The 14,999-nt window shown below is 43.0% G+C and overlaps 1 protein-coding gene and 1 non-coding gene across 5 annotated transcripts in view; both read left to right on the top strand.

Annotated features, from left to right (window-relative positions):
• MYLK (myosin light chain kinase) overlaps positions 1-11,524 on the top strand; it is a 285,784-nt gene extending 274,260 nt beyond the window's left edge. For 3 of the 4 annotated variants that reach the window (XM_045850924.1, XM_045850925.1, XM_045850926.1), the window contains 3 exons: positions 5,526-5,655; positions 7,092-7,223; positions 9,508-11,524. In XM_045850924.1, the coding sequence (XP_045706880.1) occupies positions 5,526-5,655; positions 7,092-7,223; positions 9,508-9,758 (513 nt within the window). In that variant the 3' untranslated portion in view covers positions 9,759-11,524. Of the gene's footprint in view, positions 1-5,297; positions 5,401-5,525; positions 5,656-7,091; positions 7,224-9,507 lie in introns of those variants that run through there. The other variant, XM_045850927.1, reaches the window with a different exon arrangement.
• Positions 11,525-13,152: 1,628 nt separating this feature from the next.
• On the top strand, positions 13,153-13,288 carry LOC123827617. Its single transcript, XR_006787276.1, has one exon. It is a non-coding gene; the product is annotated as a U8 small nucleolar RNA (small nucleolar RNA).
• The last annotated feature ends 1,711 nt before the right edge of the window (positions 13,289-14,999 follow it).

The following is a 14,999-nucleotide window of genomic DNA, read 5'->3' as shown; positions in this document are numbered from 1 at the left end:
ATTCCTCTGTGATGAAGGGGGAAGGCACACGACCTACGCCATGGCCCTGCCCTTTAGAGAGAGTGTAGGTTACTAGCTGTGTGTCTTTAGGCAAGTGATTTAACTTTGCTGTGCCTTTATTTTCTCATCTGCCAAGTGGGGACAATACCAATGTCACAGCGTTGTCGTGAGAATTATACGAATAATCTCCGTCTGGCCTTTAGCACATTGCCTGGCATATAGCACCTGTTCAAAAATGACACCAGTAGCTAATATGTGTGGAGGGCTAGCCGTGTGTCAAAAAACATTCAAAGCACTTTCTATGCATTGTCTTAATCCTAGAGGTAGGAATTATATTATCCCCACTTTTCAAACAAACTGAGGCAGAGAAAGTTTAGGAAAGTCACCCAGGATCCCTTAGTAGTAAGTGGGAAAGGCGTGATTCAAACCCAGAGCCTGGCTCCAAAGCACTCAGTCTTAACAATGACAAAAAATTGCCTTCAATTGTTAGCAAATGGATAAAATGATCTTTGGAAACCATAGAGAACTTATCATCTACTGCATTAATTTTACCATCACTATTAGTGTTATAAAGTTCCTGGGCTCCTGAAGGGTACATGGTTTCTATATTCGAGGAATGAGTATTATAATGGAGGAACTGAAACAAATAGACATAAAAGGACATTATACCCACTAAGAATTATAAACTATCAGTATAGCTCTCCATGGCCATATACGTGTGTGGACAGGAGAATGCAGCCAGTCACGCCAGACTCGGATGTGGTTGTGAGGAAATGCTGCCAGGGCTGCAGGGTGAACTTGACCCTGGAACATTGGCTGGAACACAAAAGAGGGAATGACAGTCGAGGCAGAAGAAAAGGTACAGGGGCAGGAACTGAGCCCCACCTGGTTATGTTAACCTGATGGGAGCAGAGTCTTTTAGCAAGGCAGTCAGGGACCTAGAGCGTTTAGACTGGCCTATGTTGGCAGAGAAAAAGGAACTCACTGTTTTAGGGGTAATTTGCCAGGATGACCAAACCACAGTTCCCTCATAAAGTACAACTGCACATGGAGTTAGGGAGCAGGAGTGGAGACAGATGAGGGGCTTTGGGTGGGTAGGTGTAAGAGACTACCATCCATGTCCCAGCACACCCTCACAGTGCGTGTCAGTTCTTGATTCCTACCCCACCCCCACCCCACCCCACCCCCACCCCATGTGAAGATTTAGGTGGATCTCCTGGCATCCCTCAAGTGCCTGGTAAGTTGAAATACGCCTGCTGCTTACCTTACCCTCTGGTGCCATTAGGATCCAATGATATCAACATAGCAAATATCCTTTTTTTGAGAGAGATAGAGGAAGAGAGCCAGAGAGAGAAGCATTGATTTTTTTTGTTGTTGTTCCACTTATTTATGCATTCACTGGCTGATTCTTATGTGTATACCCTGACCAGGGATCAAACCTGCAACCTTGGTGTATGGGGATGACACTGTAACTGACTGAGCTACACAGCCAGGACAAGTAGCAAATAATCTTACAAACCAAACAGGGCCCACAAAAATCAAAGATTGACTTTACTAATGAACCTATGGCCAATAGATCTCAAAGAAATAGCAGTATTTCTGGAGCAGATAGGGTGGCTGGGTGGGGGCGGGGCAGTCCTCAGAGGGAGTCTCTGGACTCTGCCTGGACGAGGCTGTGGGTTAAGGGGCAGCCTTATCACCCTGTCATGTAGGTCAGGCTCCCTGCAAGCGTGGACACATCCGCTGGTGAACCCACTTCAGGGCAGGCATGGAGCAGAGATAAGAGCAAATGGGAGATAGAGCAAATGGAATTTTTTAGTCAAATGGGTCAGGAACTATAATTTGTGCTGATATTTTAATCACTTAAACTTTTTCTTGTTTACACTGTTATTAGTCATAGGGTTTTCTGGAAGTAAGGGGTAGAATTTCTGGAAGAAAAGGGCAGAATTCAGAGAAGGAATTTTACAGTCATTTTAATATAGGTGGCAGCATTTGGAAATTATTTTTTTCACAAAAACAGTTGCTAGGTTTCACAAAAGTAGACCACAAAATCCCATTTGACCCACAATGTCCCTGAAGCGTAATTACTCTGGTAATAGTTCAGCTGCATCTGACCATCTTGTGTTCCACTGCTTCCTTAGGAAAATGTTTTCCTAAGCGGGTTGCCTGTCAGAGCAGTGAGGATCTGTGTGGAGGGGCAGGGTGCGGTGGAGCAGAACAGTGAGGCAGACCATGGTGGAGGGAAAGGAGCAGGGCAGGCCCAGGTAGCCCAGAACTCTCTACAGATGCATAAGAAGAAGGTTCCTCGTTATCATTCTGGTATGTTGTTCATGAAAGACCCAGGAGGAAGGAAGTAACACGGAATCAAATCCCTACACACGAGGCCATATAGAGAGGATTAATCATATTTTGGTCTTAAAATGAAGTTATTCTGAAAGAGGGTATGTTTTTTCATTTATATCAAAAGAATCTTTAAATGGTGTGGTGGTGAGTAGTAGCACTGAGGGTGGGCAAGTTGAGCAGGACAGCAGGGCTTCTGCATGCAAAACCAGAAGCAAAGGACTAGGGATGTGGAGACCCATGGACAATCATCTTTATTTTCTGGGAACCGCAGACACCCCAGCAGTATGGACCAAAGGGCCAGGAAGGGGAAAGCTTTGGCTGCAGTAAAGCACAGGGCACACTTAATCACATTTGGATATCATGTACTTCTCACGGGAAACCCTAATCTTGGGGCTGTTGGTGTTTATAGGGTCTGTGACGGCTGGTTGGCCCTCAGGTAACCAGCTTGCCCCGTTTGCCAGGCAATGACTCAGCATTAGCAATGAAAGACCCTTATCCCGAGAGGCCCTTCAGTCCTGGGCACACGGGCTCAGTGGCCACCCTCGCCGGCTCTCCCAGGGGAGGGGATCTGCTGCACTGGAGAGGCCGGCACAGACGCTACCTGCTTGGAACACAGGAACCCAGGCTTGGCCATGGCTCTCAAACAAGAAAAAGGCTTTCTCAAAACAAGGACGTTTCAACTTAGAAAATTGAAACATCACTGTCTCGATGTCCCAAAAATTCCCAAAGGCCTTGATCAAGTAAAACAGCATCCAGTTTTCAGCTCAAAGGCATGAAACTGGAAGGCTGGAACATACGGATATATTCCTCTTCCAGTTCTGACAAATGACTTCCCTACCAATTTTTTTTAATAAATTAGGTTCCAAAGATTGAACTCTGGCATGGCTTATTTTAATTTTTTCCTTATTAAGCACATCTTACATTTCTCCCTGTTTTAGAAATTATATGCTGTATTGGACCATCTGATGGAAAATTTCCCCTTATGAATGGTCTATTTGTTAATGTGAATTTGTGGTCTCCTCAAAAACATCATAACTCTTAGATTTGCCTTGTTCTGGTAACTTCATATTAGTCATTTTGTTAATAGGAGAGGAAAGACTTCATTATCCCACAACGAAGTGAAGACAGTCCTTGTCAGTCACAATCAGGCGTTTGGAATCAGGGAGCCCAGGGGCTCGAGGGGGGTGTTCCCCGCTGCACATTCACAAGTACGAATCCTGCTCTTTCTGTAGAAGATGAGAGCTGCAGGAAGATTTGAATCTTCTGGTTCAAGGACGTGAAGCCCAGAGAAGGAAACTGACTTGCACAAGGTCACGCAGTAATCGAACTCTCTGAGTTTAGATACTCCTGGCCAGGGCAAACCAATCTGTATTGGGTAAAGGAAACAGAGAGGAGAAGGGCAGACTCAGAGTGTGGCTGACTGGGAAGCAGCCTGGTGTTGGCTCCGTACAGACAGCTGCCTGTCTCTTACACCTCTTACGTGTTCCTGAGGTCCAGGGAAGCTACCACGGGAAGAGCTGGGTCTCTCAACACTCTAGCTAGCACAGCAAACAGACCGACATCACAGCCTCCTCCAGAAGAGCATGCAAGATTGCCAGATGGTCTCATTCTCTGCAGGGCCCATTGCCTCTGCACGGAGTTAAGTTGGTCCATCATCATCTTTCACCTTCTTTCCCCATTCATCACCTCCAATGGGGTTTCCTGGGTTCTGTTCAGAGTGACCCAGTTTCACCATAGTGACTAGAGGGCCAGAATCTACTGACACCACACAGTGAAGTATTTGAGAGGGTGGATGGCCAGAGGACAGAGAGAGCAAGATGAAATGTCTGTCCAAAGTGCATGAAAATAGTCTGCAACAAGGATGGCATGTGACAAAACAGCAAAGTGATCATGGTCACAGCAGTAGGCCACCCCTTAAACCACACACACACTTTTCTATATGGTTCCTTAGTGGCCTGAAATTCTTTACTTTTGAAATGATCTTTTTACTGAAATATACTGGCTTTCCAGCTAGTCTAGAATTGTGAGGCTTTACTGCAACACTTGGTTGTATGATGTTAATTCAGGAGGGAAATAGCTTTGGCACAGTTTGAGTCCAGTGGGTGAGTGTAAGCCATTTGCCGGTATCCTTACTTGCTTAGCAGCCAGTCTATGGTGATATGTGCTCTGGATGCACCACTCCCAGGAGCCTGAAGATGCTTTGGGTGCAGCAGTGGGAGGAGTTGATTATGCTTTAGTTTCTTATCTTAGTCATTCCACTGACCTTAGAAAAGGGGTGAGAATCTTTAATTAAAGGTGTGAAACGTAGGCACATTGTATATTATTGGGGATTTCTTGACCTAAATCCTATGCTTGGTAGAATTTTCACACTGCAAAGAAATTGTCATCCAAAGTTCTGGCTTCCTTTTCAGCAGAAATCCTGTCCACTCCCAAGGTGCCTCGACTCAGAAAACCAAAATGCCATTGCTTTGCATTTCTTCGGGTGCTTCTTTCTGATGCCTGGGTGGACATGGGGAAAGAACACTCCTTCAGAACTTGACTGTGCATTCATAGACTTGTAGGGGGGCCAGCCAGACTGTTTCTCAAAATCTCTTAAGTATCTGAATCATAAACAGAACTAAATGAGACCTTGGAGGTCTTGTCCAACCCCCTCCTTATGCAGAGAAGAAAACTGAAGCCCAGAGAGGTTAAACGACTTGCACAAGGTCAATAGTATGTCTCCCCCTCCTTGTATGAGGACCTGTGGGATCCGTAGTAACTATTTTCTTGACCAATTAAAATCCTATCACTAGCATTGTTTTACGAGAAACAGCACCACTGGGCCCTGCCAGCAATAAGTCTTTGGAGCTGTCTCAGCCTGCAGTTGCTTTATATAAACTATCCCTTTTATGGGAGTTGAAGCACAGTATGAAAAGGGTTTTTGTCTCATGTTGACCTTGTTTAGTCACATTAATGCACACATCGGTTCCAGGCCCCATTCCATTCTCTGAACATCTTCTGACACACTGATAGTGCTGAGCAGAGCGAGGCTGGGCTCACTTCTCCGGCAGAACCTCGGTACTTGGGAGGCCCTTGTTCCACAGACAGCTGGTTCTCCTGGGCCGGGCTCTTCTCCCTGCGCCCTACTGCCCAGCAGGAACCAGGGACACTGTCTGAATCCAATCCCAGTGTCTTTTTTCCAGAAAACAGGCAATGCTGTGAGAGCCATTGGAAGACTGTCCTCTATGGCAATGATCTCAGGGCTCAGTGGCAGGAAGTCCTCAACAGGGTCACCAACCAGCCCTCTCAATGCAGAAAAACTAGAATCAGAAGGTAAGACAATACAGGAAGATTTTCTCCAACCAGCTGGTGATAAAGGAAGGGCTGGGGGAAGGAGGGGCATTTTGAGGAGGTTTTCTTTTCAGGGGGGGAGGGTGCTGTTTTTCGATAATATAATGTACAAGGATTAAATTCAGAAATACGTTTAGGCTGTTCTGATAATTAATTGGTCTTTAATTGTTTTAACTTAGGTTTAACTATTTTCAGAGGGAAAGTAATTATTCGCCTAAGAGAACTAGATGACCTCCACTATTCTTTTCCCTATATTTTACATAAGAATTAGCAAAGGCTTTATTAAAAGCTTCCTTCTTCCTCATTACAAAAGTTATAAACTAATAGGCAACCATAAAACTTAAATCATATGTACTGGTATACTTCTAAAAAGTATCCTGTATTTTAGTCTCTGTGTTTTCCTTTTAAACAAAATTAACTCTTATAGTCCATATTCATTTGGCATTTTTTATGATGCTGAAACCTGTCATCTGAGCTGGGTGGGCTGTGACTGGAAGGATTTCTTCTGGAGACCGGTGGGGTTACTTGCTTTCCCACTGGCTTTGCAATGCTGCCCTGTCCATCTCCTCAGTAAACGCCGCTGCCTCTCCCTGCATCAGAGGCATGCAGGGTCTGGCCCTTATCTTTTTGAGGTGTCTTGTTAGGCCAGAGACACCCCTCTACCCCCTGTTGCCTGGTGTCTAAAGATGAGAAGCTGAGTCAAGATCCTTTTCGGCACAAAGACAGTGTCATTGGTGAGGCCACGTGCTCTGATGTGGCAGGGATAGAGTCTGCAGCACCTCAGTCTTGTCCCTCCGGATCCATTCCTGCCACTCCCAGATGACCCACAAATAGCCTGAAGGGGAGAGAGAGGATGTATGAGCCCCTCCAAGTCCCAGCTTTTCCCTGGACCAACCCCACATCCCTGTTGGCTGTCATACGCTGTGAAAGCAGTGTGAGCAAGGCGACTAGGACCACTGGCGGGTCAAAGACGTCTCTAGGACCTCGCTCTTCCTTGCTAAGGGGCAGGGAAGAGCCTGCGGCTACAGGGTGAGGGCAAAGGGGCACAGAGATGAGGAAGGCTGGTGTGGTTCCGTCCTTCTTAGATACCCTCAACTGAATCCTGAAACAGCATGAAACGCAGCCAAAAATCATTTTTGAAGATTATTTCTTTTTTTCAATGTGTCAGCATAAGGGAAGGGGGGAGTCCAAGCATGTCCCCAGTTTGGTCACAGTTTTCTCTTCTGCCAAAACCGTTCGGCAGCAGGCCAGCCTGTCCCCAGGGGCAAGGTGTGCTGATGACTCAGTCCTCTAAGATGCATTATTTGCTAAATTAGAGCTACTTTTAAAAAAAAAAATTTAAGTCAGCTTTTTAAAACTAGGGAAGAGGAAAGAACAAGGAACGCAGAAATGACCACATCTTCTCCCCTGTCTTCTAGGAGATGTCTCCCAAGCTTTCTTGGAGGCTGTTGCTGAGGAAAAGCCCCACGTGAAACCCTATTTCTCCAAGACAATTCGTGATTTAGAAGTTGTGGAGGGAAGCGCTGCTAGATTTGACTGCAAGATTGAAGGTAAGTTGAAACTGCTCTTCCCTTAACCACAAAAGGGGTTTGGCTGGCTGCTGGGCCCCAACTGTGTGCCCTGAGCAAGGTGTCGGTTCTGGGGGCAGTTAGGACCAGCCAGGCTATGAGGGAAACTGGGTCAGCAGGAGTTGGCCCAATGTCCCCACTCCTCCTTCTGAAGGTTAGTGCCATTCAGTGACATCCCCAGGGGCGCATTTAATGTTTCACTTACTTACATCAGCTACGAGACCCAAATTAAAAGTGGTTTGTCATGGACAATACTATTTGACTACAGAATGTGCTTAATGAAATGAAGTTTTAAGTTTTCTGGGAGCATGTACCCATGAGAGGCTCTCCCAGGGAGGCTGGCCAGAGCATAGGACCTGGCGTAATGGCCTTGCTGTTCCTCTGTGGGCTGTGTGACCTCAGGCAGTGATCTAATGCTTCTGAGCCTCAGGCCCTCACGTGTAAGATGATGTCTAATGTCCTGAGTGACTCTTGGGACTCTTAGATGACGTATGTGAAAAGAGAAACTTTTTAAGTTCTTTAAAAATGTCATGGAGTCGAGGGAAACATTGTGGGACTGCTAAGTGCAGAGAGCATGCAGTGTGACTTCGAACTGAGGGAAGCTGGGACCCGGGCACCTGTGCCACCTTCCTCACGCTGCTCAGCTGGCCAGGAGAATGTGGCCATTGAATCAAGGGACCTTAAGGGATCTTAGCACAGCACATGAGAAATCAGCAATGTTGGTGACATAAAGCATTTCAGTTTCCACAGACTGCAACATTCTAGAGAGATAAAGGGCACAGTAAGACAGACTTCAAGTCTGTGAGTATCGTGTGCCAACCAGAGTGGAGGGTTATCTCCCATCTCAGTCTGACCAAATAAAGCACAGATGCTCATTAAGTAACTTTCTCAAGACTGCATAGCCCAGGACACAGTCAGAACAAACCATGCCTCCCACCTGGTAAGATTCTCCAGCAATATGATTAGATAATGCTTTTTGGGTAAACCCCAAGTTAGGAATGAAACAACAATTTTTCACCTGTGTCATTATATTATCAAAATGCCTTGTAAATGTCTTGCCCACTATAATCTTCCTTTCTTTTCATTCAGTTTTTTACAATGTGGTGTGCTGCCTTTGCTAGTGTGGAAGGGCTCAGATCGGGGCTTCTGCCAAAAGCCTTCGGCCACTGCCTGTAACTCACACCACCACCGTTGTCTTTGGGTTTTCTGAAGTTCTTTGCTTTTCCCTTTTTCTATTTAAAAAATGTTATTATAACATAATGATTGTCATCTTTGTATTTAGCTCTTTGGGATTATTTATTTGGTATTTGCATAACTTCAACTAAAGCACTGAGGAAAGATTAAACCATAAGGATGCTGTTTTGATTGAAACAAAATTCTACCCAAAAAGAATCTTAGAATTCTTAAATTCTTATATGTAATTTTTATCCTGGTTGAGGCTATAATTTTTTTCCTGCAAAAATACTTCTCCAAAATTTAAGAACAAGTCAGTTAGAATTATTATATATTTTAAAAGTATGTTTACATATTTTTTAATGCTGAACTTTGCAGAAAAATGATTAATTCATAAAATGAGGCTAATCTATGTGGTCCATTTCCAGTCATTTATAGGCAGATTATCTCTTTGGATCAGACTAAGACAAATACTATTTACTTTTTCTTAGCAATATTACCACCTCTTCTAACTTAGGTTTTATAGACCTGCTATCAGCTTTGACTTATAATTTACATACCACATAGTTCACCCATTTTAAATGTACAATTCAATTATTTTTAGTAAATTTACAGAAATGTGCAATCATCACCACAATCAAATTTCAGCACATTTCCATCATCCCGAAAAGATCCCTTGTGCCCATTTGTCCTGAACCTCACTTTTTATTTAAATTTATTTAAGTTCAACTTTTGTACAAGATGAAAAGTTTCATTTCATCCCAGAGCATATTTGGCAGTAGGCATGTGGCTGGCTCTGGGGCAGCGTTGGAGGCAGTATTCTGTGTCTGCATGAAGGTGGGAGGTGGGGCAACCCCACATGGGTGGGAAAGGAGACGACTGCAGAACACCTCCTGAGGAGTTCCACATATCAGTATCAACAGTGCATGCCCTATTCAAATGTAAATATCAAAACAGCTACTGAACAGGAACATCACAGATTTTTTTCCTTTACTTCATTAATCAATAGAGGTAGCTTGGGAGTTCCTTAAATGCATTGATAAGAAAGTTTGAATGATAGTTTCTGCTCCTTGTGTTCCCTCCTGTGATGCAGGATACCCGGACCCTGAGGTTGTCTGGTTCAAAGACGACCAGTCCATCAGGGAGTCCCGCCACTTCCAGATAGACTACGATGAAGATGGAAACTGTTCTTTAATCATTAGCGATGTGTGTGGGGATGACGATGCCAAGTACACCTGCAAGGCTGTCAACAGTCTTGGAGAAGCCACCTGCACAGCGGAACTCATTGTGGAAACCATGGAGGAAGGAGAAGGGGAAGGGGAAGAGGAAGAAGAGGAAGAGTGAAACAAAGCCAGAGACAAGCAGTTTCTAAGTCATATTACAAAGACTATTTCTCTAAAGCTCAAAAAACCCAAGAGAGTAAAAGCACCTAGTGTGATTGATTACCTAGTTAGGTCGTTTGGGGGTCTTTCTTCAGCAATAGCAATTCATACCTAGCAGCATTATTGAAGGGCATTAATTTCAATTAGCTGGCACCTACAACTAGATTTTATTTTGGGAATCACAGTAATTTGCCCGACCAGTTGATTTTAGAGAGAAAGCAACCAAAAGAAATATTTTTCTGGTCAAAGTCACAAATTTCCCAACTGAAAGCACTCATGAAAAGTAAGGCCTTGCAGCCACAGCTCAGCTCGAGGCCCCTGCGGATGGCAGGCTCTCTCCGGCTCCCGGCTCCAGGGAACCGGGCCCTCTCCAGACTGTGGCACTTCACTCGGAAAGCAGTCGGACCATTTTAACTTACGAGGCACCTTTTATGCCAAAGTATACTGTAGACATTCAGATTTTCATCCCTGCCCCTCACCCCCTCCTACCTGCCAGTTTTTCTGGACTGAACTTGGCGTGAGTTTAAGGACATTACACTTAGATCCTGAAGGCAGGTCCCCTGCTCATGGATGGCTGGCTTCCTTAAGAAAACAAAGCCTCCTTCCTTCCCAAATCAGTAGGAGATCTACACTTATCCCCTCTTGGCAGATGTCTAGCTGTTTCAGAAATTTTTATAAGAACCAATAGGGGAAAAAATCCTTGCTCTGTGCTTTTCTTCTGAAACCAGAATTCATATTTGTGCTGTTATAGAACATCAGCTGTGCATGTATGATAAAGATTTTTGTGTTTGTATGAAAAACCAGTTTGCTGAAAAGTTAGTTTTAGTTATTTATTGGCCACTATGAAACAAATTTCAACTGATGAAGAGCTGTAGAACTCTGCATACTTGGAGTCTCCTTCAGGATAGTCTGAGTTTAATACACCTTCATTCTGAACCCTCTCCAGAGAACTCTGCCTACCTTGTGGGCTCCACGATGGTTTTTTTCTTGAATGTGTGTCATCATGCCTTGCCCCAGACCTTGAAATATATTCTTAGGACTGATAAATGCACTCAGACTTGCATCTTTAGGAATTTTTAACTTTCTTTCACTACATTGGCACTTAAATTTTTCTTTATAAAATTTTATGAGAGTCTTAAACAAAAACCATAAACTGATATGCCTAATACATTTCCTCTGCGTGTGTGTGTAACATTCCAAATACTTTGTTCTTTTCCACTGTTTATAAAGTACAGTGATTTAATATTTCAAGGGACTTTGAATAGTTCCTCAACAACCAATTTTAAATTACTTCAGTGCAATCATACACAGTATCAACATTAGAATTTTGATATTATGTAGCCTTATGTTATCTTCCATTCTACCTTATCTGCTTTTTGCTGCTAGTTTCAAATTGCCAGGATTTTTTTTTTCTTTTTAAACAGTTACAGTATTTTTCATAATAGCCACAGTATTACCACAGTTTATTATGACAAAGGGTTTTTTAATTTGATTTAGAGCATTCAGAGCTTTTCTTCATCACTTTTAATTGTGTGTAGACTATAATCTTTGTGTGTGTGTGTTAACTGTATGTGTGCATGTGCAGTGTGTACGTTTGTTTACAGGTTTTTGATGCCTTCTTGGAATTGTGTTAATGTTCTCCCAGTTCATTATGCCATCAGAATGGTAAATGAGAACACTACAACTGTAGTTAGCCCACAATTTTTAAATAAAGGATACCACAGTGCATGCGTTTTGTTCAGTCTTTGCAGCTTTCTTGTTCTTCCACGCCCCCCACTGTAGGCCACCCAGACAGACCCTGCAGACTGAAAACAAATACTGTGCTGCCTGCACAGCTTACACGGTTGCATTTCACTAAGGAGCAGGGTGACTAAGGTAGTTCTTGTTTATGCTTAGTAGCCTGATTCGCACACAGGCTACTGAGCATAATTTCTCTCGAGCATCAGTTTGGTTCAATTGCATTCTAGGTATCTATAGTATGCTCATAATTCTAAAATCTATATGGCATTTTCAGCATGTGACAAAATTGTTGTCATCGCTAATAATATTTACCAGGGCTTGGTTTGCAGGTGTAACTGTGGTGCAATTTCTTATTCTCAGCCAAGTGCTCTCTTTCCATGTCTTAACATTGGAGCACTTGTTATCAGGAAACTGTCGTTCCTGCTTTTTAGGAAGTCTGTTATCAGATATCAGTTGGTCACTCCCCCATGTCTGGAGGTCCAAATGATATTGTAGACATTCTAGAAGGAATCAAGGCATGTCATCAAATGTTGGCCTATATACTGGTAATTAATTTGCCCAGTTAATAAATATTTAAAGTTTGTCATTTTTTTTATGCAACCACAATCTGAAATTGTTCTTAGTGAGTCATTATTTTTAAAGAAAAGGACCTTTTATTCCTGGCTAGTGAAAAATGTACCATACATATTCTGTACCAGGAAAAATAACAGAGACATTTTCTTCTGTTCCATTTTCATCCCAAACATATAAAGAACAACCCATTGATTGTTCCTTACATTGCAGAGCTTCATATTAAATGATATTTCTACATGTAACTTAAAAAACATGCTGACTGTTATCAGCTGTAAGTTAATTTTTAGTCTTTTTTCTTTTTATCAAAATGTTTGAGTTTTACTTTTCATATTTTACCTGCTTTTAATAAATCTGTGCAATGAGTATCCAGGAGGTAAAGGATAATTGAATTCTAAAGAAACTCAATTCTCCACTTTTCAAGAAAATGCAAGAGTACTTTCCTTACCCCTTGGGAACTCCTTTCTGGATTTTAAGAGGGAGGCTCATGTCTGCAGCAGCCATTACTGAGGCTCTTAGCCCCTGGCACAGTTAGGACGGCACTCCTGTCCCCTGGCTCAGTGGTGCTGTGTGGCCAGTCCTGGGCAGTGAACTGTGAGCAGAAGTGATGTGCATCCCCTCTGGGCCAGAGCACTTAAGAGCCAGCGCAACACTTTCCGTATGACTGCCAACATGTGGAGGTGTCTGCGTTATGCACCTGGCTCTCCAGCCAACCCCAAATACGCACATAACACAAGCAACAAACAAACCTTTGTTCTTATCAATCACCAAGATTTTAGAGCTCTTTGTGGGTACAACATAACCTAGACTGTCCTGCTATAAGGACATGACTGGATTCTAGATCTGTTCTGACCAGTATGGTGAGCATGAGTCACAAGTGGCTATTTAAATCTAAATTAATTAAAATAAATATCATCTAAAATTCAGTTCCTCAGTTGCACTAACTACATTTCAAGTGTTCAGTAGTCACATGTGACTAGTAGCTACCTTATTGGACAGTACAGATTAGAATTTTCTTTAAAGTTCTATCAGACAGCACTGTTCTATCATCGGGTGGGATAATCCTTACCTATTCCTCCTTTTGGAGGGCAGATTGGAACTGGATGACTGGAGTTTGCACGATTCCTGCTTAATGACTCTGTGTAATCAGGACTTGCAACACCCTGGTTGCTCCTAAAAAAAAATTTAAAATAAAGTTCCATCAGCAAAGAGAAACTCCAAAATTTACTGTGCATATCACTTTTCAAATTACTGTGAAGTCAAAATTTAAAAGTTTGTGTGAAATCAATCTGGGGAGTATGGTCTAAAGTATCATCATTGTACTGGGTAATATAGGCTCAATACTTAGGTTATTGATCTTCATTAATTATATCCATGTATATTTTTCACTTAAGACATTTTTAAATTAAGTACCAGTGCCGTGCTTCTCACCACAAAATCTAAATAGGCCTGCAATTCCCAAGCAATTACCAGCTTACTTGTGATATGAAACAACAACCAGCTAGGCCAAAAACTGTCTGTGTGTTGGGAACTTGCATCTACTTGAGATAAGGGAGCACCCAATGAGGACATACGGACAGATACAGAGAAGGAGAGATACAGGGTCGCTGGGGCAGTGTCCTTGATAGTGAACCAAAAGGAAGGGTTAGCCATCCTTAGAGCTACAATCATTTTAATTTCAGTGGCTTTGACTATAACTCCCTTCCCGTTGGAATTGGAAATAACCAGGAGATCTATAGTACTTGGAGACAACATTAAATTTCTACCTGCTGGTTGTTTGAAATTCTGGCCCATAGGCCTTGCCGGTGTTCCAAATGGTCCCACATGGCAGGGAGGGCTTCATGTCAGAGACCGTAGCCCCAGTAGTGACTGCACAGAGGTGTGTAATAAATCTTCACGTTATCTGACTCTCTGGGACTAGATTTCTTACAGTTGGAAATAACTAAGGAAGAAAGAGGTTACAAATTAACCTAAGTCACTTTGATCATTCACGTTTAGTAGCTTCTTTGGGGCAGACATTAGCCTCCAATAGTCAAGAGACAGGTTGAGCCACAGGGCTTCTCCACAGCCTTGCTCCAGATGGAGCAAAAGATATATTACAGTGAAAGATAGCCTCAGGCCAAATTCATCAAACATTTATTAGCAAGCAGTCATATAACCTATTTGGTAAGGTCCAAGAAGACCCAGCTCTACCTCTCCACAAAGCTCTTTAAAAAATGTTTTACTTATATATTTATTTACTTGTAGAGAGACAGGGAAGGAGGGAGAGGGAGAGAGAAACATTGTTGTGTGAGAGAACAATTAATCAGTTGCACTGCCCCCACCAGGGACTGACTCACAACCCAAGCACATGCCCCAACCGGGGATCGAATCTGCGAACTTTTGGTTTGTGGAATGATGTCCAACACACTGAGCTACACCAGTCATGGCTCTTTTTTTTAAATCCTCAACTGAGGATATGCTAATTGATTTTTAGAAAGGAAGGAAGAAAGGGAGAGAGGGAGAGAGGGAGAAAGAGATCAATATGAGAAACATCAATTAATTGCCTCCCGAACATGCCGGGACAGAGAATTGAAGCTGAAATCTAGATATGTGCCTTGACCAGGAATCAAACCCATGACCTTTTGGTGTACGGGACAATGCTCCAACCAACTGAGTGACCTGGCCAAGGGCCAGAAAGCTCTTTACCTTCATTGAAGGCAAATGCTACAGGATACTAGGCTTGGATATAGCTAGCCTGGTTAATCAGCCAAGTAGAGTCAGTTCCTTCTGTACCTCTTACTGGAGCTGTATAACTTGTGCCTCAGTTTCCTCATCTATAAAATTACAGTAACAATAGTTCCTACCTCACAGGTTGTTATAAAAAGTAAATGAGCTCATGCATACTACCCCA

This window comes from Phyllostomus hastatus, unplaced genomic scaffold (genome assembly GCF_019186645.2).
Source record: "Phyllostomus hastatus isolate PE091 unplaced genomic scaffold, TTU_PhHast_1.1 phas_contig_86, whole genome shotgun sequence".
Lineage (NCBI taxonomy): Eukaryota > Metazoa > Chordata > Mammalia > Chiroptera > Phyllostomidae > Phyllostomus > Phyllostomus hastatus.
This window is presented reverse-complemented; position numbering and strand designations above follow the sequence as displayed.